The sequence below is a fragment of the Pristiophorus japonicus genome, chromosome 5 (genome assembly GCF_044704955.1).
Source record: "Pristiophorus japonicus isolate sPriJap1 chromosome 5, sPriJap1.hap1, whole genome shotgun sequence".
Taxonomy (NCBI): domain Eukaryota; kingdom Metazoa; phylum Chordata; class Chondrichthyes; family Pristiophoridae; genus Pristiophorus; species Pristiophorus japonicus.
Genome location: NC_091981.1, coordinates 129,717,151 through 129,743,990, shown reverse-complemented (window position 1 = coordinate 129,743,990; position 26,840 = coordinate 129,717,151). Strand labels below are relative to the sequence as shown.

The window sequence follows — 26,840 nt, the reverse complement described above, 5'->3', positions numbered from 1 at the left end:
TTCAATCCAAAAACCCAGACAATTGTGCACAATGAGGGCGTGGGAGGCTCCAGCCAGCTAGCAGAACTAGCAGCTGTAGTCCTTGCGTTAGAAGAGGAACAGCAACAAGTACACATATATATGGACTCATGGGCAGTAGCCAATGGCATGGCGATCTGGATGCGAAACTGGCATGAACATAACTGGCAAATAACTGGGAAAGACTTGTGGAGAAAGCACCTATGGGAACAAATATGGTCCAAAGCCCAGAAGTTGAAAATAACTGTATATCATGTGGACGCTCACATGAAAAACACTTCAAAGATCTCTGAATATAACACCATTGATATTATAGCCCGGGTACGGGCTGTCAAAGAGGTGGAAGAGGAAGAATATGGCATAGGCAAGTGGGCCCACCACAAATCTGGACATTTGGGCATTCAGGGTATGATACAATGGGCACGAAATAGGGGGTTACATTTGACTACTGACGGTGTTAAACAGATCATAAACACCTGTGAAATTTGTCAAAAGGTGAAGCATTTTCCTCTACAATGACAACCCGGTGCCCATATTAAGAGAGGGACTCAATCAGCACAAATATGGCAAGTTGAGTGTGTAGGACCTTTACCATTGCAACAACGGTTCCAATATTTGCTCACTGCTGTTGATACCTATTCTGGACTGTTGATAGCTTATCCAGTGACTAAAGCGAATCAACAAAGTACGATTAAAGGACTGGAGAATTTAATCACATACTACGGTGAGCCAGCAGAAGTACAGTCTGATAATGGGTCGCACTTCACAGGTCAAACAGTGCAACAGTGGGTGGTAGACAACGGGATCTATTGGATGTTCCACATACCTTACTATCCGCAAGCTGCAGGGTTAATAGAACGCATGAATGGACTACTTAAGCAACAGATTAAAATATTAACTCCCACTAACACATTGCAAGGGTGGTTAAAGGTCTTACCACAAGCAGTGCGCAATCTGAATCACCGACCATTGCAGGGGGGAACTCCCATAAGCCACATGTTAGGCAAAGTTAGTGTCCCTACAAATTGAAAAAGAAAATCAGACTCAGGACACAGTTTGTGAAGGAGGAAAAGTGTGGGTGCAGTACCCCCAGAAACCCTTAAAAGCAGGGGAAATCTTAGCGAAAGGAGAAGGAAACACTTATTGGTTGCTCCTGACTAGTCAAAATATTCCTCTCTGTGTTGACAAGGGTAAATTGTCTAAACGAGGCTGAAATTAATATACTCATGCTTCCTCCCACAGGAATTCTGCCCAAAATGGCGACCTACCAACTCATGCTGGCAAGTTTCTGTGTCTCGTTATCTGTGACTGTGCTACTTCCATCCTCAAACACAGCATGGGATGGCCGTATAGGGTGGCAGTTAGCTAACACTGATTGTACGCAAGACAATCAAGGGTGGATTGTATTGGTGGGACACCTTTTACGGATGGTCCCCAAAAACATCCGTCACTTTGAAGCTGTTAATACATCCTATCGGTGTTTAACTCGTCGTGTTATTACTGCTTGTATGTATTCTTATATGTAGATTGCGGGCGTTGCTTGCGCATACTCAACGTGTAACTGATGCATTATGCCTTCAACTTGATTATATTACTTAGAATGTCTAAATATCAAGGGTGGATTATATTGTATGGGGTTAATCACATACTGTTAATTATGATATTTAGACATTTACAGTGTGTCTCTGTCCCATGCCCCGTGGAATGTAGTTGCTATAGAGAGAGAGAGAGGGAAGCGACCTTGGGACGCACACCAGTTTGTTATGAGACGGTCGGCGCCTCGAGATCTCATGCTTTGTCGACGAGCAGCTGGGGCCTTACAGATTAGGAGTTGGCCATAAGCCACATGCACCCATGTTTTGTTCAGAAGTATGTTTGTTTAATAATATAAAGGAGTGGCACTGTCCCATAGCTCGTTGAACTTCACCTTGGACCGTGGTTCGCAAGCGGTGTCGGGACCCCCCGACCAGCCGTCGTTGCGGAGTTCCTGACGGGCTAAAGGCCGTGAGCTTTGTTGCATCTTATCATACTTCTCTTTTCTTCGTAAACTGTATTATTATGTTTCTTTTCTCTCAGTAAATGGTATTTTATTCTTTACTTCATTTGTCTTGTCTCTTATTTAACATTCATCCAGATCCCGAACCTGGATCTATTATTATCGATCCAAAACACCCACCCAGGGAAAACACCCATCAAGGACACCGTGGCAGTCGGGGCCCACTGGAAGGAGCACTTCAAAGATCTCCACAATTGAGACTCTGCCTTTGACTCAAGTTTTCTCGACTCCATCCTGCAGCATGCTACCCGCCACCACCTCAGTAAAACCCCAGCACTGCATGAGGTAGAAAAAGCCTCTATTTAATAGACTAAGAACTAGCTTACAAGAAATAAACTGCAAACTTAAAAACAACATTCACCAGCTACTCACAAATCAGCTCCTTGCCTTGTGCGTCACTTTAAGTTTTTTTACTCTGATGTCACTCTTTCAAATTCTACCTATTTTGAGTTGTACCTTTATCCCAACTCCAGTCTCGCTCGCTGCCTCTGCTCTTGGGACTGCTGCACTCCTTTATCCCAGTGTGTGGAGAAAAGCTCTGCATTTGTGGGAAGAGTGTGAATTATGTGGGCAGAGTATGAGTTATGTGGGCAAAGTGTGAGTTATGTGGGCAAAGCGTGAGTTATGTGGGTAGAGTGTGAGATAAACGCATGAAAAATTAAATAAATTTTTTTTAAGACGGCATGCCAGCCTTTAATGAGGTGTCAGCCGGGCTCAGTTGGTAGCACTTTTGTCTCTCAGTCAGAAGGTTGTGTGTTCAAGTCCCACTCCAGAGACTTGAGCACAAAATCTAGGCTGACACTCCAGTGCAGTATGGAGGGAGTGCTGCACTGTCCGAAGCACCGTCTTTCAGAATGAGACATTAAATTGAGGCCCGTCTGCCCTCTCAGGAGGATATAAAAGATCTCATGACCCTATTGAAGAACAGGGAAGTTCTCCCTGGTGTCCTGGCCAATATTTATCCCTCAACCAACAATGCTAAACAGATTATCTGATCATAACCACATCGTGGTTTGTGGAAGATTGCTGTGCGCCATTTGGCTGTCGTGTTTCCTACATTACAACAGTGACTCCACTTCAAAAGTGCTTCATTGTTTGTAAAGTGCTTTGGGACCTCTGAAATCGTGAAAAGTGTTATATAAATGCAAGATCTAAAGGAGAATGAAATGATGGCATAGTACTTTTCGATGCTTTATTTTTTGAATTAATGAATATTTTAATTAGTGACTCTGATGGAGCAGCTTTCATTTGCATCAAACTCTTTGCTTTGTCGCGGCCTTTTGGAGTCAAGAACTGAGAAAACCTATCACTGGCTGTGCATGGAGCAGCACGAAGCTTTGGTGGCTCAGCTGCCCCTGCATTGGCACACAATCTGCTACACGATAGATATAACATTATTTTATTACAAGAGGAATCCTTTGCTGAAAGTGCTCCACCCAGGATTCCCACTCCTTGAATATAAGCTGTGCAATTATAAGTGTGGTAAAAATTTAGAGAATTGAATTCATCAATTTTCAGGAATGCGTCTGGGAAAAACTAACAATTGAATAAAGTGTTATCATTTCCCTCTCCCCTCGTGGTAATTATTTCTGAGGTCGCCGATATGTAAATATAATGTGTATTAGAAAAGACAATGCCACGTCACAGCAATTAAGTAACAAATCTCCAGGTTTGACGTCAATAGAATCTTTTTACAAATATCGGATTTTCCCCAAAAGTGTCGGTTAATAAATAGTGGGGAAAGGACTGGAGAGAGCTACAAATTTCAAACCTTGTGCGAAGTACGGAAAAGAGCAGTTCAACATGAGACCTGTCCAATGTTAGTGAACATTGCACGCAGTTATCTGTTAATATCTCGTTTCAGAGAGAGTTTGGAGGAGTGGTGATTTATCATTTCATTCTGTTTCTTTTCCTGCAGATTTCTGCCAACTTTTCCTGGTGCTGTTTGGAAGAGTCGCCGCTTTCCCTGTGGCGGATCTGGTGGAAACGGTGGAGAGTTTACCTGGATCAGCCCTGTATTGTGCAGCCTGCGGCTCTCTGGCGCTGCAGATCCAGAGCACTGCGGCTGAACTCCGGGACACACAGGTGAGTCAGGTCTGGGGGCTGGGGGCTGGGGACTGGGGTTTGGGAATTGGGGGCTGGAGCCTCGCAGCCTTAGGTCAGAAACTCAGTCACTCACAGTTTGACCTTTCTTTCCCTTCCAGTTGTGTGAGTATTTCTCGTTCTGTGACGGAGACCGGAGCTCGCTGCTCAGTTACCATTTCGACCTGCCACAAATCCGAGCTCAGGACAGATGCATAAAGATAGGATTCCACAAGGTGAGTGAGAACGAGTTGGTGCAGGAGTTTCAGAGGAAATTCAGATCCGCCCTGCACCATGTGCATGTGAGGTGCTCCCCGTCATGCTTTAAGTTGCTCTGATCGCTGCACTCACCCTTCCTGTTGTTCCGATTTGAACGCCGGCGATCAAGGAGCAACACCGAATTATACAGTCGGCCCCATTGCTATCTCCTTCAGCAAGTGCAGAGCTCGGCTCCCAGCCTCCCAAATGCCGGTGTAATGTTAGTAAATTGCTGCAACCCCCTGCTTTAACACTGTTTCATTTATATTACTATGTAATAACATATTAGGAAAACATGGATGAGTTTACATGTCGTTTTAACGATTGAATATCCAAAGCTGTCCCTTTGGGACAATAGATTTGTATTGTGATTGCCCTCTTTAAAAGCGGAAAATGACTACGTATATGCGCATTGCCCTTTTATCTATCTGTCAGGTAACCCCAACAGTTTGACAGTGGTTAGTTAGGTGAACAGCTGCTCTGTGTGGCTGAATCTTTATAAGCATGAATAAAAGCTGCTTCCATATTGACTTTCACACTGACCCTTACAACATCAGGCGAGTTCTCTACCCCTCGGCCTGTTGTTTCTTAACATTCCAGCTGATACACGGGCTGGTCTTATGAATGGGTGCAACCAGCAGGCAGCCTCAGCTCCCTGCGAGGCACGTAAAAGAGAAGACTTGCATTTATATAGCACCTTTCATGACCACCGGATGTCCCAATGCGCTTTACAGCCAATGATATATATTTTGAAGTGTAGTCACTGTTGTAATGCAGGAAACGCGGCAGCCAATTTGCGCTCAGCAAGCTCCCACAAATAGCAATGTGATAAGGGGGAAATCGCGGGCACAATGCCAATGATTTTTCCATCTATGGTAAGCAGTGTGCATTTGTAAGATCAGTCCTATAATAATTAAGGTTCAAATATCACCGAATATATACAGTAATAAAGCTGGAGTAGTTTTAATACTGTTTCATTATATTACTATATATATATACCATCTCTGTTTTATCCCTTGGAAAACCATAGGTGAGTTTATACGTCTGTGTGCCATATGCGTGTGAACCAGTGATAAGCATAGTTGCTGGCCCTTCTTGGTTTGACATGCTAACACACCGAAATGTAACTTTGTCAGGTTGACTAATTGAGAGTGCAGAAAAATGTAATGCATATACTTTGAAATCCGACCTAATTTATATTTTTCTATAAATTAATCAAAGGTCATAGATTCTTGCAGGACAGGGTGATTAAATGTACTAAACTTTCAATGTATTGAAATCATTTTTTTCAGGAATCATGCCTCAAAGCGATTGCCGCTGGCCTTCAGAGATACAACACCTTCTTGTTATTGGTGGAAACATCCATCGCGAGTTCAAACGACCAAGTGGTCTGGATGCGATCCAGCTCCCAGCGCCTGGTTGAATTGATCATGCACCAGGTAAGTGTGATCAGAAACAGTTACTAAAGGAGCCCCTGATGGTCAATGGGTTTACATGAGTCCGAAAACTCGAGTCACTGAGCGTTCCGTTTCTTTTTTGATTTCAGTTAAATGCTGAGTTTGGCACCACTGATCTGGCCGAGAGTGAGCTGGAGGTTTCTGCCTCAGACCTGGTGTCAAGAACAGATTGGAACAGACAGGTGAAAGTGCATGTCATCCTCAGAGACTTCACTACCTTTATCGAGAAAACAACCCGAGCCATTCGCTTCATGAAATCGGTCCCGAGTCTGTGAACGAAAGCAACAAAACCCTCACCGTATGAACGTTATAGTTCAACATAGAGTACAAAAATCTACAGTCAAAGTGGATGAATGTTGTTCTGTAAAAGAACTAAATAGATTGTGAAAGTGCACTGCACTATTACTGTAAACTAAAAAGTGGGATATTTTTTACCTGCATAATATTTCCCTTTTTTTTACCATTTTTGATGACACTGTTTGTTAAAGGGGTAATTATCACCTTATATAGTTATTGGGAAACCTTTTAGGTTTTGATAACTAATATGCAATATAATGACTGAATTTGCATAGTGAAAGTAAATTTATGTTGTAAAGTCAGCAGATCACTTATGTGAATCCATGGTGACAAAAATACATCTCAACATCACCAAAACAAGTGATGAAAATTCCCTCTCCAAAACAATGATTATTCCCCTTTAATATCAATATAATTTATAGATTGTTAATATATTGATGGTTCTGATAATATTCTAATTTAATATTATGAATATATTTTATAGACTGTTAATACAATGTTTCAGGTAGTATATTTATTACATCATCCGGACATTAAAAATAATTTAATATTTATTAACTACATTATATTTATTTTCCTTGCTTAACTGTTTTACATCTATAGATTATGGATTATGAATGTTAACTGTTTCACATTTGCATTAAATATTTAATATTATTTATTACAATGATTCTGTTGGTGAATTCTGTCCAGTGCCATGTGGTTGGTACATGTTTCCCACATTACAACAGTGACAACATTCCAAAAGTATTTCATTGGCTGTAAAGCGCTACAAGCTGAATTTAGGGAACTAGGAGTTAAATTAAAAAGTAGGACCTCAAAGGTAGTAATCTCAGGATTTCTACCAGTGCCACGTGCGAGTCAGAGTAGAAAATGCAGGACAGCTAAGACAAATACGTGGCTTGAGGAGTGGTTCAGAAGGGAGGGATTCAAGTTCCTGGGACATTGGAACTGGTTCTGAGGGCGGTGGGACAAGTACAAACCAGACGGTCTTCACCTGGGCAGGACCAGAACCAATGTCTTAAGGGAAGTGTTTGCTAGTGCTGTTCGGGAGGGGTTAAACTAATATGGCAGGGGGATGGGAACCTAGGCAGGGAGACAGAGGGAAGTAGAATGGGGGCAGAAGCAAAAGATAGAAAGAAGAAAAGTAAAAGTGGAGGGCAGAGAAACCCAAGGCAAAAATCAAAAAGGGCCACATTACAGTCAAATTCAAAAGGGGCAAAATGTGTTAAAAAGACAGGCCTGAAGGCTCTGTGCATCAATGCGAGAATCATTCGTAATAAGGTGGACGAATTAACTGCGCAGGCAGCAATTAACGAATATGATATAATTGGCATCACGGAGACGTGGCTCCAGGGTGGCTAAGGCTAAGAACTCAACATCCAGGGGTATTCAACATTCAGGAAGGATAGACCAAAAGGAAAAGGAGGTGGGATAGCGTTGCTGATTAAAGAGGAAATTAACGCAATAGTAAGGATGGACATTAGCTTGGATGATGTGGAATCTATCTGGGTCGAGCTGCGGAATACCAAAGGGCAGAAAACGCGAGTGGGAGTTGTGTACAGACCACCAAATAGTAGTAGTGAAGTTGGGGACAGCATCAAACAAGAAATTAGGGATGCGTGCAATAAAGGTACAGCAGTTATCATGGGCGACTTTAATCTACATGTAGATTGGGCTAACCAAACTGATAGCAATATGGTGGAGGAGGATTTCCTGCAGTATATTAGGGATGGTTTTCTAGACCAATATGTTGAGGAACCAACTAGAGGGCTGGCCATCCTAGACTGGGTGATGTGTAATGAGAAGGGACTAATTAGCAATCTTGTTGTGCCAGGCCCCTTGGGGAAGAGTGACCATAATATGGTAGAATTCTTTATTAGAATGGAGAGTGACACAGTTAATTCAGAGACTAGGGTCCTGAACATAAGGAAAGGTAACTTCGATAGTATGAGACGGGAATTGGCTAGAATAGACTGGCGAATGATACTTAAAGGGTTGATGGTGGATAGGCAATGGTAAACATTTAAAGATCACATGGATGAATTTCAACAATTGTACATCCCTAAAACGGGGAAGGTGGCTCAACCGTGGCTAACAAGGGAAATTAAGGATAGTGTTAAATCCAAGGAAGAGGCATATAAATTGGCCAGAAAAAGCAGCAAACCTGAGGACTGGGAGAAATTTAGAATTCAGCAGAGGAGGACAAAGGGTTTAATTAGGAGGGTGAAAATAGAGTATGAGGAAGTTTGCTGGGAACATAAAAACTGACTGCAAAAGCTTCTGTAGATATGTGAAGAGAAAAAGATTAGTGAAGACAAACGTAGGTCCCTTGCAGTCAAAATCAGGTGAATTTATAATGGGGAACAAAGAAATAGCAGACCAATTGAACAAATACTTTGGTTCTGGCTTCACGAAGGAAGACACAAATAAGCTTCCAGAAGTACTAGGGGACCGAGGGTCTAGTGAGAATGAGGAACTGAAGAAATTCCTTATTAGGTGGGAAATTGTGTTAGGGAAATTGATGGGATTGAAGGCCGATAAATCCCCAGGGCCTGATAGTCTGCATCACAGAGTACTTAAGGAAGTGGCCCTAGAAATAGTGGATGCATTGGTGATCATTTTCCAACAGTCTATCAAATCCGGATCAGTTCCCATGGACTGGAGGGTAGCTAATGAAACATCACTTTTTAAAAAAGAAGGGAGAGAGAAAACAGTAATTATAGACCAGTTAGCTTGACATCAGTAGTGGGGAAAATGTTGGAATCAATTATTAAAGATGAAATAGCAGCGCATTTCGAAAGCAGTGACAGGATCGGTCCAAGTCAGCATGGATTTATGAAGGGGAACTTATGCTTGACAAATCTTCTAGAATTTGTTGAGAATGTAACTAGTAGAGTGGACAAAGGAGAACTAATGGATGTGGTGTATTTGGACTTTCAAAAGGCTTTTGACAAGGTCCCACACAAGAGATTGGTGTGCAAAATCAAAGCACATGGTATTGGGGGTAATGTACTGACGTGGATAGAGAACTGGTTGGCAGACAGGAAGCAGAGAGTCGGGATAAACGGGTCCTTTTCAGAATGGCAGGCAGTGATTAGTGAGGTGCTGTAGGGCTCAGTGCTGGGACTACAGATATTTACAATATACATCAATGGTTTAGATGAAGGAATTGAGTGTAATATCTCCAAGTTTGCAGATGACACTAAACTGGGTGGCGGAGTGAGTTGTGAGGAGGATGCTAAGAGGCTGCAGGATGACTTGGATAGATAAGGTGAGTGGGCAAATGCATGGCAGATGCAGTATAATGTGGATAAATGTGAGGTTATCTATTTTGGTGGCAAAAACACGAAGGCAAAATATTATCTGAATGGCGGCAGATTAGGAAAAGGGGAGGTGCAATGAGACCTGTGTGTCATGGTACAGCAGTCATTGAAAGTTGGCATGCAGGTACAGTAGGCGGTGAAGAAGGAAAATTGTATGTTGGCCTTCATACCAAGGAGATTTGAGTATAGGAGCAGGGAGGTCTTACTGCAGTTGTACAGGGCCTTGGTGAGGCCTCACCTGGAATATTGTGTTCAGTTTTGGTCTCCTATCTGAGGAAGGACACTCTTGCTATTGAGGGAGTGCAGCGAAGGTTCACCAGACTGATTCCCGGTATGGCAGGACTGACATATGAGGCGAGGCTGGATCGTCTGGGCCTGTGTTCACTGGAGTTTAGAAGGATGAGAGGGGATCTCATAGAAACATATAAAATTCTGACGGGACTGGACAGGTTAGATGCAGGAAGAATGTTCCCGATATTGGGGAAGTCCAAAACCAGGGGACACAGTCTAAGGATAAGGGGTAAGCCATTTCGGACTGAGATGAGCAGAAACTTCTTCACTCAGAGAGTTGTGAACTTGTGAAATTCTCTACTGCAGAGAGTTGTTGATGCCAGTTCATTGGATATATTCAAGAGGGAGTTAGATATGACCCTAACAGCTAAAGGGATCAAGGGGTATGGAGAGAAAGGAGGAAAGGGGTACGGAGGTGAAGGATCAGCCATGATCTTATTGAATGGTGATGCAGGCTCAAAGGGCCTGCACCTATTTTCTATGTTTCTATGTTTTAATGAGATGTCCGGTGGTCATGAACGACGTTATCTCAACGCAAGTTTCTTTTTTCTTATGTGTAAACATATGAAAACTAGAGTTTGGAAAGAGCATTAACCAAAGTACTTTTACAAATTGGCAGAGACAATAAATGGGGTAGTAATTCATCTTGGATGGTAGTGCTAAATGGCGTTATTGCACGAGGCGCCTGTTTTGCGCCAGCCTGAAATTCAGTTCCATTGAAGTCAATGCAACGGAATATCGGCCGGGAGTATAATGAGTGCATAATGTTATACTGGCCATTTTGCTCTACTGCCCTGGACAAATTTCTACCCCAATTCTCTAATTGCTATTATGTCTCTTAATTTCTATGAATATCAAAAACTCATGAGCAAGTGGCAAAAATTGATAGATTTTGGTAATTGTTCAGTCTTGAACCTCATCAACTTCATTCTTTTCCTTTGCTACCCGCCTCTATCCCGCTTACTGTTTTACTGATGTTGGCTGAGGGATAAATATTGACCCGAACACCAGAGAGATCTCCCCTGCTCTTCTTCAAAATAGCGTTATGACGTCTTTTATGTCAACCTGAGATGGCAGACCGGGCCTCAGTGTAACATCTTATCCGAAAGCTGACACCGCCGACAGTAATTTTCAAGACTGCGATCGATACATTTTGTTGTGTAAGGGTATCAAGTGAAACAACAACAACAACAATAACTTCTATTTATATAGCGCCTTTGACATAGCAAACGTCCAAAAACGCTTCATAGGAGGATTATGAGATAAAAATTTAACACCGAGCCGCAAATGTAGAAATTAGCACAGGTGGGCCAAGTGATATCTTTAAGGAGTGTCTTGAAGGAGGAAAGAGAGGTGAAGAGGTTTAGGCAGGAAGTTTCAGAGCTTGAGGCCTAGGCAACAGAAGGCACGGCCACAATGGTTGATATGGATCACAGGCAGGTAAATGGAGTTGAAGTACAGATCAGCCATAATTTAATTGAATGGGAGAACAGTCACAAGGGGCTAAATGGTCTACTTGTGTTCCTATATTTCTACATTCCTGAGTACATCCCCTTGAGCCGAAAGAACAGAGATTATGGAAGCTTATGTGCTGCTTCACAGGATGTTGCAGTGAATTGTAGATGAGCAGCCATGAACCTGGTGCCAGCACTGTGCTCCCAACCTTTCCATCTCCCATGGCAAGAGCAGTGTGCTTCCTCAGCAAGTAAAATGGGCGAGTTCCTTAATATTAGAGATGGTCCCTGCAATTCCCCGCCTCTTACAAGCATTGTATGCAAAATTCTCCCACTACACCATTAAGTCAATTAGGAAAAAGTTGGCAATTGAGTGGCGTCACCAAGATAGCACAGGACAGATGATGTAAAAGATATGGCGGTATCTCCCTGTTAAAATAGAGAAAGGGTTTTAAGGTTTTGCTTGCAAGTAAGTGCAGTTAGAGAAGATGGCGACCCATAGTGTAAGATCCTTAATTAATGCCCTCTTTAACCAGAGGGTAGTGCAGGTTTAGTTGTACAGCTCTTAATGTGAGAGGGTGAAGAGTGTGCTGGTGCTCAGGGTGACCAATTAAGTAAAGGGAGATTGTGTTACCTTGGACCACTGGTCAGGTCATTGAGCTTCTTATAGCAGTGGTCTGTAGTTCCGGGGTGAGAGAGTTGGCACTCATTGCCAGTGTCACCTCCCTCTACATGGCATAAGAGACAATGTTTGAGATTTCCTCCTATGGAAATCCTGCACCGATAGCTTCTGTGTTCAGTCTTCCTAAGCAAAGTTAAGTAATAAAGTTTTTGGATCACTCCACTGTCAAGTTACTGGATGACTTGTATGATTTGTGCCACTTTTAAAGCCTCCATAATCTCAACCTTCCCTATCTCTGTGACCATCTCCAGCCCAACAACCATTCGAGAATTGTACATTCCTCACATTTTACACAGGATTTCCACTGGACATTGTACAATGGATATGCAAATGAGCTGACATATGTAATTCTAGTGGATTCAGCTCTGTGGAGCATCAGCGAGTGGAACTCCTGAAATATAAGTGTCAGATATGGCTCAGTGGTAGCACTCTCGCCTCTGTCAGAAGGTCATGGGCTCAAGGCCCAGAGACTTGAGGTTGTGAAATTTCAAATTTGAAACTGTACATTATTTTGTGATATGTTCTAAGTAGTTGTGGCAGTTGAGTCCACTTTATTTATGTGTGTCTGGGAGACAAAAACAACAACAGCAGAGAAAGATTTAACTTAAAGAAGGGAATCCTGGAGGAACTGTATCATCATTTGAGAAATGATGAGAAAATATTTACATTAAATATTCTCCTTGGGTTCAGCGCTGCAGCCGCTCTGTAAGCGGATATCATACATCCTGTGAACCAGAGCATGCTTTCACGCATTATTTTTAAATAAATGCAATTTATCTAATTGCAATAATTCATTAATTGCAAAGGGTTAAACACTGTGGGGTTATTTTTGCCAAAGGATGAAAATAGGTGCGAAGTGGCTGCAGTATAAATAAGACTAGTCTGTTGAAAGTCCAGATTTAGCAATTTGGTGCTAATTACTGATTACCACAATTTAAACTTGCCTGCAGGTGCTTAACAAACATCTGCAGATTTAATCTTATAGTGCTGATTAGAAACAATTTTCGTGGAGCAGTATATGTGGGCCCCGTGCACCCTCTTCCACTGAAGGGCTGGAATTTTGCTGGTACTCTGTGGACGGGATCGGTGGCGGGTCGGCAGTCAAATGTGAATTGATTTACAGCAGGTCGGGAACTCGCTGTCAAATCGCGCACTCTTGCCTTTCCAAATGTCGGGTCGGCCAGTGCTGAGTAGACCCGACAGGCAGCGCGGATGAGTCAATTTAAATGATGAGTGTCTTATTTAAAGCCACTTAACAATAGTTCTAAACTTAGCTTTTGAATTTGACAGCTCTCCCGCGGGTTTCACGTTGTTGCTCGATCACGTCTGTGAAGCGAAGGCAGGAGGTCAGTGATCATTGAATAAGCTGATCAGTTATCAGCTTCAAATGTCAACTCAAAGCTTCCAGCTGATTCAGAGATATCTTCCCTCAGCCACATTTCCACTACAGATTCAGGATGCTGCAAGTCTTTTCACACGTCCCCATCCAGTCTGACCTCATTACCTCTCCCACAATTGTCAGATCGATTCTGTCATCTCTGCTTCACCTGCCATCTATTCCATCAACGTGGGTGCCCTTTATATTCTCTCACCTTGGTCATCAGAATCTGACCATGGTCACCAGCAGCTCCAGGCACACCAGCAGCGCCAACAACAACACCAACCTTCTCCGCAATCACCTCATGCTGCACGGGCCAGAGGGCATCAGCACCCAAGCACACTGCTGCCCGGGACACCAGGGATGGCCTCACCATGGCCACATTTACTTCATTTGACGCTGTACATGATGTGCCAGGTTGGCAGCACCCCACACCAACACCATAAAACATCCCTACAATACCCAAGCCATTCAATCCACACTCATCAGCATTACTGGGGTACCATTATATTTCATCATTCACTGCAACTCACTAAGCCACTTCCAAATCAGTGTGAGAGGCATTCAAGGTGGAGATCCTGAGGGTTCAGAGCAAGTATGTTCCATCAAAGAAAAAGGGTGGAACTAATAAATCTAGAGCTTCTGTATGTTAAGGGGCATACAGGGTAGGCTTAAGAAAAAAGGGAGATTTATGACAGCTATCGAGGGCTCAATACTGCAGAAACTCTAGAAGATTATAAAAAGCGCAGGGGTGCAATTAAAAAAGAGAGAGCATGAAAAAATGTTGGCAAGTAAAATCAAGGAAAACCCAATGATGTTTTATAAATACATTAAGAGCAAGAGGATAACTAAAGAATGAGTAGGGCCTATTAGAGACCATGGGCTAGATTTTCCATTATTTTTGCATGCATAACGCCCACTTAATGTCCATTTTAACGCTGAAATGAGGTGTAATGCCCAGATATCGTCCATTTTGCCACAAAATGGAAACTGATGTCCATTTCTCGGACACTTATCGCCGAGCGTTATTTTCGGCACTTACATAACGGCGAGTAAAAAAATACTGCCTGCCCACTTTTTGGGGGCGAAATCATCAGAATGGGTGAACCCAACGCCCATAATATCGCCCAGCGTTACTTTCAGCATGTAATTAACGCTGAGATTCAATAATACCAACCGCTCACTTTTTTTGTCGTAAAGATCATATAACGCGCAATATATTGACCAGCGCCACTTTCAGCATGTTGCACACATCTCGTCCACAATATCACTCACCAAAAACACCACTCTGAAAAAGTTGAACTGTTCTGAACTAATCACAGCGGGGTGTGGACACCATTTTCTAAATCGCAGGTCGCTTCATTGAAAAGGCTGCTTCAACTTCGGGGGAGTTTGGATTTACTCTGGAATTCTTCTCAGGTGATGTGACCATCTGAACAGGCATTTTTTCAGACTTTAGACCATTGGGTTTTACTGTAGGTGTCTTAGTGGGGAAATTTATTGCTTGTGAACAACTGGCATTATAATTTTATTGGAATGGGACCAGCTATTTCTCAGCCTGCATCAATTACAACGCAGATGCTGCAGAGAACAAATGGCTCAATGCCTAATCCACAGCATTGTGTGCCCAATCTAGGACATGCCAGACTGATGAGGAGGTCCGGACCATACACCCGCCGCACTTACAGGGAGAAGCGGTCTTACCTCAACTTATCCAGAACACCTGCCTTCAGAGACTGCGCTGCCACAAAGTAGTTATCAGTGAGATATACCAGCTCATCAGGCCAGATCTGCAGCCTGCCAGCACCTTCAGGACATCCCTGTCCGTCGAGGTCAAGGTCACCGCGGCACTGTCGTTCTACACGTCCGGTTCCTTTCAGGCCTTCACGGTCGACATTTCACCTATGACTCAGCATGCCACACAATGCACATTAGACAGGTCACGGAAGCCCTGTATGCACGTAGGATGGACTTTATCAGCTTCCCTATGACCACGGAGGCTCAGACTGACAGGGCTGGAGCATTCTACCGAATTGCTAAGTTCCCCAAGGTGCAGGGAGCAATAGACTGTACGCACATTGCCATGCAGGCATCTTGTCATGACCCAGAGGTTTTTCGCAACAGAAAACAATTTCATTCCCTGAAGCTCCAACTAATTGTCAACCACAACCAGATAATTATGGCAGTGAATGCCAAATATCCGGGCAGCTTTGATGAGGTTCACATCCTGCACGAGAGCACTATATCTGACATATTTACCAGTCAACCACAAGGTCAATGCTGGATGCTTGGTGACAAACGATATGGTTTAGCCACCTGGCTGATGACCCCCCTGCGTGACACCCACACCGAGGCTAAGAAGCGATACAATGAGAGCCACAGAGCCACACGCAATGTGGTCCAGAAAACAATTAGTGTGCTTAAGCAACGCTTTAGATGCCTGGAGCACTCAGGAGGGAAGCTACAATACAACCCTGATCAGGTAGCTCAAGTCATGGTCGTGTGCTCCATGCTGCACAACCTGGCTATCAGGAGGGGACAAGAATTGCCAGAAGGGACTGATGGTCCACCTCAGGAGAGAGAGGAAGAGGAGGACGAGAGGCTGGATGCTGACCTCAGGCCAGACAATCAGACTGACTATGCAACCATGCCCACGCCCCCCCCCCTCCAGACCGCAGGAAAGGGCCCGTGTTGGCTACATAACTGCAATACTGTTATGTCAGCAGCTCGTAAATGAGCATTTTGCCTGAAAGTACGTTATTGTTATTGACAAAGCTGACATACAGCTGTGTGTGCAGCTCAGACATCAATGGTGGGCATCGCCTTGATGCCAGTTAAAGTTTAATTTGATTCAAATTAAGTGTAATTATATCCTTTCATATTAAAGAATCACCAGTGTGTAATGGTCCAGCTATCTGAGACAATGCACAACAAGGTTATGTTGAATAAAGTACATTTAATACGACTATTGGTCTGAAATCATGTATCACAGGCAAAAACACCTCACCTCCACCCCACTTTTTAGAACGTTAACTTCAATCAAATAGTCAACATGTCCAGCAACACAGAACACAAATGCAAACCAACAAGGTGGCCCCCGCCCCCCATACACTACAACAAATTGCATACACTGAGATGGAGATATAACAAGCCAACACCTGCGGACATGCACCTCACTTTCCTTTCCCCCTCCCTTTCATCTCCCCACCTCTAACACTTCCCTTCCTCGCTCCATGCCGCCTGGCCGAGGAGCTCCTCAGGTAGTGCCTCATTGGGGGGGGGATGAAGGCAGAGCCGGTGGTCACACGGATCCGGGAGCTGGGCGTACCGAGGTGGCAACATTATCGGATGCAGAAGCAGGATCTTGCTTCTGCATCTCATGTGTTGTTGGCACTGGGGGTGCAGAGCCTAGGGGTGGACTGCCACATGCCGGGACCACTGGGAGGCCTGTGCCACCAGTGTTCCTGCCTATCGCCTCCATAGCCTCCGCCATCCGCGGTACATACTCGGTCATGGTGCCGGAGATGCTGGCCAGCTGTCGGGATATGCCCCCAATGCCTCTATAATCTGGTCACCTATATCAACAGTACTTGTGTACAATTGTACCATCTCTCCGCTCTCATATGGCACTCGTGGAGCAGACCTGCAGCGTCCACAAAACCTCCGCAGGGTCGTCGTCATCCTGGCGACACCTGGGTGCCCTGTGGTGAGGTGATTGGGACCGGCACCTCCAGAGTGGAGGTGGGAATGGCCGGAGGAGCACTAGATGGCCTTGGGGTGGAATGCCTTCCAGAGCCTGGTGATGCAGGCTCCTCAAAGTAGGCGCTCTCATCCGTGGAGAACGGTCCCAGCTGATTGACGGACAAGAATCACAGCTCCTCAACAGCAGATATAGGATCGTCTGCCGAGTCCAGTCCCGCACCCCCACCTTCTGGCCTCTGTGGTCTTGCCTTGGCTCGCACTGCTGGCTGAGCTGCAAAACAAATGAGGTTATTAGAGGAGAAGAGGGTGCTAGGGTAACAAGGTGAGTCCAGCGCTACACACAGCATATGCATGACAAAAGCACCACCACTCTCAAAATCATCACAGACATCACATTTTATGACCATTAACACATTCTGCATTGCAATGATTCTCATGAGGCCAGCATTATTTATAGGACACTTTTAGAAATCATCTATCATATATTATTGTTCGGATATGAGTGGGTGTGGCAGCTATTGAATTTACATCACGCAATGGTACATACTTTACTCATGTGGCATCACTTCAGGGTCTGTAGCTGCCTGTGTGGCCATCCAGGGGTTGCTCCCCGCTAGTGCCGGCACCCGCTCCTCAATGTCAGTGATGTCACTGGGGACTGGTGGCCCCCCCACCCGTTCGCCTCAGCTCGGATCTATTCCTCAATAGCTTCTTGTGTAAAAGGTAACAGGACGACATGGCATGAGATTGTGTGATATAATTGCTAGGTACTGTCACAGAGACTGATACAAGACAGAACCGACAGATGTAATTATTGTGTTCCTAACACAGATGAAACTGCACACAGGGAGGTTAAAGTAATAGTGACCTCAGTCTTACAGACACTCCAGAGTGAGGAACAGGCCTTAGGGGCTAGCTTATATACAGTGCTCCCAAGGGATGCTGGGATCCCTTGGGACTTCAGGGGATGCGCTCCCTGGAGGCGGAACATGGGAGTGCATGCTTTACAGATACACAACATCATTCCCCGCGCCAAAGTCAAAGTGAAAACTATTTACAAGATGAGGCGGTCGGGAGCCTTTCTTTCCCTAGTAGACTGCCTCGGTACAAATGTCTGTTCTGGTGTGTTGGCTGTGCCCTTGCTGGGCTGGCGTGTTGTTGGCCCTGCAGGGCTGCTCGGTGAGCCTGGCCCTTGCTGGGCTGTTGGGCGTGATGGTTTTGATTTCCTGGTCCGGGGTGGTGTCGATGATCCTTTGGGTGTGTGCTGTGGGCTCGAAAAAGGTGGTGTCTGCTGTGGGTTGTTCAGGGCAGTCTGTGAACCGCAGCCTCGTTTGGTCCAGATGCTTTCTGCAAATTTGTCCATTGTCTAGTTTGACTACAAACACCCTGCTCCCTTCTTTAGCTATCACCGCGCCCGCGATCCACTTGGGACCATGTCCATAGATTAGCACATACACAGGGTCATTCAGATCAACTTCCTGTGACACAGTGGCGCAACCATCGTTTACATTTTGTTGCTGCCGCTTGCTCTCTACCTGATCATGTAGGTTGGGGTGAACCAGCGCAAGTCTGGTTTTAAGTGTCCTTTTCATGAGTAGCTCAGCAGGGGGCACCCCTGTGAGTGAGTAGGGTCTCGTGCGGTAGCTGAGCAGTACTCGGGGCAGGCGGGTTTGGAGTGAGTCATCTGTGACTCGTTTAAGGCTCTGTTTGATGGTTTGTACTGCCCGCTCTGCCTGCCCATTGGGGCCGAGGTGACATGTTTGATCCCAGTGCAGGTCATGAATTCTTTAAATTCGGCACTGGTGAAACATGGCCCGTTGTCACTGACCAGTATGTCAGGCAGGCCGTGGGTGGCATTCATGGCCCTCAGGCTTTCAATGGTGGCGGTGGCGGTGCTTCCCGACATTATTTCACATTCAATCCATTTTGAAAAAGCATCCACCACCATCAGGAACATTTTACTGAGAAACGGGCCCGCATAGTCGACATGGATCCTCGACCATGGTCTGGAGGGCCAGGACCACAAACTTAGTGGTGCCTCTCTGGGCGCGTTGCTCAACTGAGCACATACGCTGCATTGCCGTACATAGGACTCTAAGTCAGAGTCGATACCAGGCCACCACGCGTGGGATCTGGCTATTGCTTTCATCATTACTATACCCGGGTGTGTGCTGTGGAGATCTGAGATGAACGTCTCCCTGCCCTTTTTTGGTAGCACTACGCGGTTACCCCACAACAGGCAGTCTGCCTGAATGGACAGCTCGGCCTTTCGCCGCTGGAATGGCTTGATTGGCTCTTGCATTTCAACAGGGATGCTGGCCCAGCTCCCATGCAGTACACAGTTTTTTACTGGGGACAGCAGAGGATCTTGGCTGGTCCAAGTCCTAATCTGGCGGGCCGTGACAGGTGGTTTATCATTTTCAAACGCTTCCATGAACATCAACAAGTCTGCGGGCTGCGCCACCATCAACAAGTTTGCAGGCTGCGCCATTTCCACCCCCGTGGTGGGCAATGGTAGCCGACTGAGAGCATCCGCACAGTTCTCGGTGCCTGGCCTGTGGTGGATGGTATAGTTATATGCTGATAGCGCGAATGCCCACTTTTACATGCGGGCTGAGGCATTAGTATTTATCCCCTTGTTTTCAGCGAACAGGGATGTAAGGGGCTTGTGATCGGTTTCCAGCTCAAATTTGAGGCCCAACAGGTACTGATGCATTTTCTTTACCCCGAACACACACACTAATGCCTCTTTCTCAAACATGCTGTAGGCTCTCTTAGCCTTAGACAAGTTCCTGGAAGCATAGGGGACAGGTTGCAACTTCCTGGCAACGTTTGCTTGTTGTAATACGCACCCGACTCCATACAATGACGCGTCACTTGCTAGCACAAGTCTTTTACACAGGTTATACAATACAAGCAGCTTGTTGGAGCATAAAATGTTTCTGGCTTTCTCAAAAGCAATTACTTGGTTTTTTCCCCCTACCCTGTTCTCACCTTTGCGCAATAACACGTGTAGGGGCTCTAAAAGGGTGCTTAAGCCTGGTAGGAAGTTACCAAAATAGTTGAGGAGTCCCAAGAACGACCGCAGCTCCGTGACGTTCTGTGGCCTGGGCGCGTTCCTGATAGCCTCTGTCTTGGCGTCTGTAGGCCGAATGCCGTCTGCCGCGATCTTTCTCCCCAAAAACTCCACTTCTGTTGCCATGAAGATGCATTTCAACCTCTTCAGCCGCAGCCCTACGCGATCCAGTCACTGGAGGACCTCCTCCAGGTTTTGTAGGTGCTCGGCGGTGTCCCGACCCGTGACCAATACGTCGTCCTGAAAGACCACCGTGTGTGGTACCAACTTCAGTAGGCTCTCCATGTTTCTCTGGAAGATCGCTGCAGCTGACCGAATTCCAAACGGGCATCTTTTGTAGATGAACAGTCCCTTGTGCGTGTTGATGCAGGTGAGGCCCTTCGAAGACTCCTCCAGCTCCTGCGTCATGTAGGCCTAAGTCAGGTCAAGCTTGGTGAACATGTTGCCTCCTGCCAGCGTCACAAATAGGTCGTCTGCCTTAGGTAGCGGGTATTGGTCCTGTAGCGAGAAACGATTAATAGTTACTTTATAATCGCCACAAATCCTGACCATGCCATCACTTTTGAGTACGGGAACAATCGGGCTGGCACAGTCGCTGAATTCCACTGGGGAGATGATGCCCTCGCGTTGCAGCCTGTCCAGCTCGATTTCCACTCTCTCCCTCATCATGTGAGGTACCGCTCGCGCCTTGTGGTGAATGGGTCGTGCCTCTGGGACCAAGTGGATCCACACCTTCGCCCCGGAAAAGTTTCCAATGCCTGGCTCAAAAAGGAAAGGAAATTTGTTAAGAACCTAGGTACATAAGGCCTCATCGACATGTGATAGTGCTCGGATGTCATCCTAGTTCCAGCAGATTTTAACCAGCCAGCTCCTTCCAAGCAGTGTGGGGCCATCGCCCGGGACAATCCAGAGTGGCAGTTCGTGCACCGTGCCCTTGTAGGTGACCTTAACCATGGCGCAGTCCAGGACCGTGATAAGCTCTTTAGTGTACGTTCTCAGTTTTGTGTGGATGGAGCTTAGGGCTGGTCTGAATGCCTTGTTGCAACACAGTCTCTCAAACATCTTTTTACTCATGATGGATTGGCTAGCGCCAGTGTCCAGTTCCATGGCTACGGGTAAGTCATTCAATTTTACGTTTAGCATTATAGGTGGACATTTCGTCAAAAATGTGTGCACCCCGTGTACTTCAGCATCTGCCTCCTCTCTCTGAGGCTCGAAATTGCTTTGATCCACTGTGGACCGATCTTCCTCTGCCACATGGTGGTTAGCAGGTTTTGCAAAGCTCGCAGCTCGTTTGCAAGCTCATTGGAGGTGTCCCATTGTTCCATAGCTCTTGCAAACATACCCTTTGAAGTGGCATAAATAGGCTGAATGGAAGCCTCCACAACGCCAAGGACAGTGATAAGCTCTTTCGTGTGGATGGAGCTTAGGGCTGGTCTGAATGCCTTGTTGCAACACAGTCTCTCAAACATCTTTTTACTCATGATGGATTGGCTAGCGCCAGTGTCCAGTTCCATGGCTACGGGTAAGTCATTCAATTTTACGTTTAGCATTATAGGTGGACATTGGTCAAAAATGTGTGCACCCCGTGTACTTCAGCATCTGCCTCCTCTCTCTGAGTCTCGAAATTGCTTTGATCCACTATGGACCGATCTTCCTCTGCCACGTGGTGGTTAGCAGGTGTGAATTGCCTTGCATTCATCCTTTTTTGGCGACTCTGTGTGAGGCCCCTTGGTGAAGAGTGACCATAATATGGTGGAATTCGACATTAGGATGGAGAATGAAACAGTTAATTCAGAGACCATGGTCCAGAACTTAAAGAAGGATAACTTTGAAGATATGAGGCGTGAATTGGCTTGGATAGATTGGCAAATGATACTTAAGGGGCTGGCAGTGGATGGGCAATGGCAGACATTTAGAGACCGCATGGATGAACTACAACAATTGTACATCCTTGTCTGGTGTAAAAATAAAAAAGGGAAGGTGGCTCAACCGTGGCTATCAAGGGAAATCAGGGATAGTATTAAAGCCAAGGAAGGGGCATACAAATTGGCCAGAAATAGCAGCGAACCCGGGGACTGGGAGAAATTTAGAACTCAGCAGAGGAGGACAAAGGGTTTGATTAGGGCAGGGAAAATAGAGTACAAGAGGAAGCTTGCAGGGAGCATTAAGACGGACTGCAAAAGTTTCTATAGATATGTAAAGAGTAAAAGGTTAGTAAAGACAAACGTAGATCCCCTGCAGTCAGAATCAAGGGAAGTCATAATAGGGAAGAAAGAAATGGCAGATCAATTGAACAAGTACTTTGGTTCGGTATTCACTAAGGAGGACACAAACAACCTTCCGGATATAAAAGGGGTCAGCAGGTCTAGTAAGGAGGAGGAACTGAGGGAAATCCTTATTAGTCAGGAAATTATGTTGGGGAAGTTGATGGGATTGAAGGCCGATAAATCCCCAGGGCCTGATGGTCTGCATCCCAGAGTACTTAAGGAGGTGGCCTTGGAAATAGCGGATGCATTGACAGTCATTTTCCAACATTCCATAGTCTCTGGATCAGTTCCTATGGATTGGAGGGTAGCCAATGTAACCTCACTTTTTAAAATAGGAGGGAGAGAGAAAACAGGGAATTATAGACCAGTCAGCCTGACATCGGTAGTGGGTAAAATGATGGAATCAATTATTAAGGATGTCATAGCAGCGCATTTGGAAAGAGGTGGCATGATAGGTCCAAGTCAGCATGGATTTGTGAAAGGGAAATCGTGCTTGACAAATCTTCTGGAATTTTTTGAGGATGTTTCCAGTAGAGTGGACAAGGGAGAACCAGTTGATGTGGTGTATTTGGACTTTCAGAAGGCTTTCGACAAGGTCCCACACAAGAGATTAATGTGCAAAGTTAAAGCACATGGGATTGGGGGTAGTGTGCTGACATGGATTGAGAACTGGTTGGCAGACAGGAAGCAAAGAGTAGGAGTAAATGGGTACTTTTCAGAATGGCAGGCAGTGACTAGCAAGGTTCTGTGCTGGGGCCCCAGCTGTTTACATTGTACATTAATGATTTAGACGAGGGGATTAAATGTAGTATCTCCAAATTTGCGGATGACACTAAGTTGGGTGGCAGTGTGAGCTGCGAAGGTTCACCAGACTGTTTCCAGGGATGGCGGGACTGACATATCAAGAAAGACTGGATCAACTGGGCTTGTATTCACTGAAGTTCAGAAGAATGAGAGGGGATCTCATAGAAACATTTAAAATTCTGATGGGTTTAGACAGGTTAGATGCAGGAAGAATGTTCCCAATGTTGGGGAAGTCCAGAACCAGGGGTCACAGTCTAAGGATAAGGGGTAAGCCATTTAGGACCGAGATGAGGAGAAACTTCTTCACCCAGAGTGTGGTGAACCTGTGGAATTCTCTACCACAGAAAGTTGTTGAGGCCAATTCACTAAATATATTCAAAAAGGAGTTAGATGTAGTCCTTACTACTAGGGGGATCAAGGGGTATGGCGAGAAAGCAGTAATGGAGTACTGAAGTTGCATGTTCAGCCATGAACTCATTGATTGGCGGTGCAGGCTCGAAGGGCCGAATGGCCTACTCCTGCACCTATTTTCTATGTTTCTATGTTTCTATGACATTTTAATGATCTATATACCTGGACCCCCAAGTTTCTTTGGACATCCACTGTTTTTAGCTTTTCACCATTTAGAAAGTACCTTGTTCTATCCTTTATAGGTCCAAAGTGGATGATCTCACATTTTGCTTACATTGAAACCATTTGCCACAATTTTGCTCATTAATTAATCTATCAATATCCCTTTGTAATTTTATACTTTCATCTACACTGCCTACAATGCCGTCCACCTTTGTGGCATCGGCAAATTTGGATATATGACTTTCTATGCCATCATCTAAGTCGTTAATAAATATTGTGAATAGTTGAGGCCCCAACACAGATTCCTGCAGGACACCACTAATCATATCCTGCCAATTTGAGTACCTACCCATTATCCCTACTCTTCATCTTCTGACGCTCAGCCAATTTCCAAACCAGGTCAATAATTTGCCCTCAATTCCTTAGATAACTGTCTCTTACGCTTTTGTCAAATGCCTTCTGGAAGTCCGTATAAATAACTTCATACTAGTAGCTTTTCAACAACTACCCAGAAACGAATCTTTCAAAATCCAAATAATCAGGCAGCTGGATCTTTAGTTCTGTTTGATGTAATATGCAAAATTAAACCATCCATCAAATCTCCAGGATTTTACAAATTTGTTACACGGTGGAGTTACTCATAGTGCAGTAATCTAAGTCATACAATAATCATATAATCTACCAAATAAAATAAACATATTGCACCAGACTGTAGATGCACCAGATAAACTTAAAACTCATTTACTCAAAACTTCATCAATGATTTATTGCGATACAATTCCGAGCCATAACTTACTTGAAAATGTTCAGTTCCAAAGCCCACCATTTTTGGACTGGATAAAGTCTACTTCATTATTGGTGCATGCAAAGTAAAACTTTCTGACTAATCTCCCTCCCTTTAGTTTTGCTTATTGTTAGGAGCTTTGTTGACTTTAATGGAAAGGAAAATTGGTGTATACCGTGGCCAATCCACCAACACCTGTTTTCTGCCCCTACCGAAAGTTAAAATTGCCCCGTCGTCCCTGTCCCACACACAGCAATAGGATGGATGACCAGTTAATCAATTTTTTGAGCAGTCTTGGTTGAGGCCCGAATATTCAGCCAGGTCACTGGCAGAACTTCCAGCTCTTCTTTAAGTGGTGCTGTGGTCCACACAAACCACTAGTATAGGCAGGCACAGCTTTGGTTTAACATCTAAACAATGGCATCTCTGACAATTACTACATTTTATATAGTGTTGCAGGCTGTGTGAAGACTATTCAGTAAATAATTCCCATTAGTCTCACAATATTTTTGTAAACTTAGTAGAGTCATTCAATTTAACTATTTTACAAATAGAAATGAAGGCAGACTTTTCTCCAAAGGACATTCAGTCCATCTGTATAAAACACATTCCTCTATAATCCATGTTAGAATACCATTGATACACAGAAAAATGTTTATCCTTTTCCGTCATTCTGTCATTCCAATTTGATCTCCATTCAAATTCGAATGCCAACTTAGTCTTTATCTTATCACATAAATGCATTGTCTTTAGTTTTCATACACCCTACAGCAAAAAATATTCACATCCAAGTCTAAATGAGTTTGTCAATATTGCATTAACTCACTAGGTGGCAATATCCACTGAATATCTTTCTTCTGAGAGAATAATTGCCAGAACTTCTCTTCCACATCTTGCTACTATATCCTCTTGTTCTATTCTAAAGAAGCAAAATAAAACTTACATAAATTCCTTTCAGCATCTTAAGAAGTGTGTCATATTCTTGCTCCTACCCCACTCTGCTCTGAGAAGCAGTTAGTTCTTGGATGTGAGTTTGAAAAGAAATTATCTTGTTGCTCTCTGCAGCACCATTTACAGATCATTTGCAATATATCAACTGTGAACTTGGATCTCAAACATAAAATGAGGTATCAATTTAGCACAGCAGATCTTCGGACTCAGTCCACTCAGGAATGACTCGGTTCTAGTGCAAAACCAGCTACTAACATAGTGAGCAAAAAGCACACAATTTTCCAGTGTCAGCTCATTTGCATAATTATTTACAATTCACTGTACAGCTTTGGACTTGTGTAGGGAAATGGTCTAATGGGAGGGCTGGAAAATTGTGCTTTAGCTAAATTTTACAGGGATCATTTTTGATGTGTCCACTTCCATCGAGCGGCGCATGGTGAGAGCATGCCTGTTACCCATCTGATGGAAATGGTCAGAGGTCCAAACCATTTTCATGGTCAGGCCTCATTTGAATTCCATTGGGAGAGCTGCTTATGCACTCCGAACAAATCACCAATTGGTGGGGGCAGGAAATCCTAACAGCCCCCTCCCATGGAGCCCAGCATTCACATCCTCCTGGCCCCACAAAAATTGTTTAAGAGGCACATTTAAAGTTTTTGGGAGCAGCCTGCAGCAATCCTTTTAAGAGTCGCTGGTTAGGCCGCTCTACATCAAGTACTAATGGGGGGAGAAGGCACACTATAAGGTTTGCTCATTGGTATTTCAAAATTGCATTAGGTCCTATTGATGTTATAATAAAAATCTTATGTCTATGCTCTTCCTGTCAACTTTTTGCATTATAAATTCCAATGTCCACATTTATTATAGAAACGGCATTTGTAAACATGTAACACTGTAATTACAACTTCCTGCCAATAGAGGTTGTGCATCGTCACTCCCGCAGAAGCATGTAACTACAGCATGAACTGAGCACTGAGCATCTGAACCAACAGGTCTGGAAAGGACAGCTTCAGGCCACTCAGAAAAAACATTTTTTTAAAGCTTAGCCAATGATTTTTGTGGGGCCATATGCTCCTCCTAGCTTCATAAAAATCCTCCAATCGCATGCCAGTCCAGTTATGCCCATCTCTCCCAGATTTTTCTTCCCTCCCCCACCCCCTACCCCAACAACCTATGCTCTACTTCTGGCTTCTGGCTTGGCTATGCAGAGGAGCCATCAGATTTTCCAATCGGCAAGCTGTCTGTCAAAGTTCAGCGCTGGTGTGGGCTTTATGCCAATGTCACCAGCAAGGCATTGCTGGCCTGGTTTTTGTGCAAATCAAAACTCACCTCCAACTCTCTGGAAACATGTTTTTTTTAAATTTTATCTTCTAATCAATGA

General features: G+C 44.6%; 1 protein-coding gene across 1 annotated transcript; it reads left to right on the top strand.

Annotated features, from left to right (window-relative positions):
* The first annotated feature begins 3,848 nt into the window (after positions 1 to 3,848).
* On the top strand, positions 3,849 to 6,589 carry LOC139263885 (interleukin-6-like). The gene is made up of 5 exons (XM_070879954.1): positions 3,849 to 3,893; positions 3,993 to 4,159; positions 4,279 to 4,392; positions 5,707 to 5,853; positions 5,961 to 6,589. The coding sequence occupies exons 1-5, from the start codon at positions 3,878 to 3,880 to the stop codon at positions 6,144 to 6,146; spliced, it is 630 nt and encodes a 209-aa protein (XP_070736055.1). The 5' UTR covers positions 3,849 to 3,877; the 3' UTR covers positions 6,147 to 6,589.
* The last annotated feature ends 20,251 nt before the right edge of the window (positions 6,590 to 26,840 follow it).

Bases quoted from the DNA above. Each gene is read 5' to 3' on its own strand.
- LOC139263885 (XM_070879954.1), top strand. The intron at 4,160-4,278 runs GTGAGTCAGGTC...TTTCCCTTCCAG, and splicing joins CTGAACTCCGGGACACACAG to TTGTGTGAGTATTTCTCGTT. The intron at 5,854-5,960 runs GTAAGTGTGATC...TTTTGATTTCAG, and splicing joins TTGAATTGATCATGCACCAG to TTAAATGCTGAGTTTGGCAC.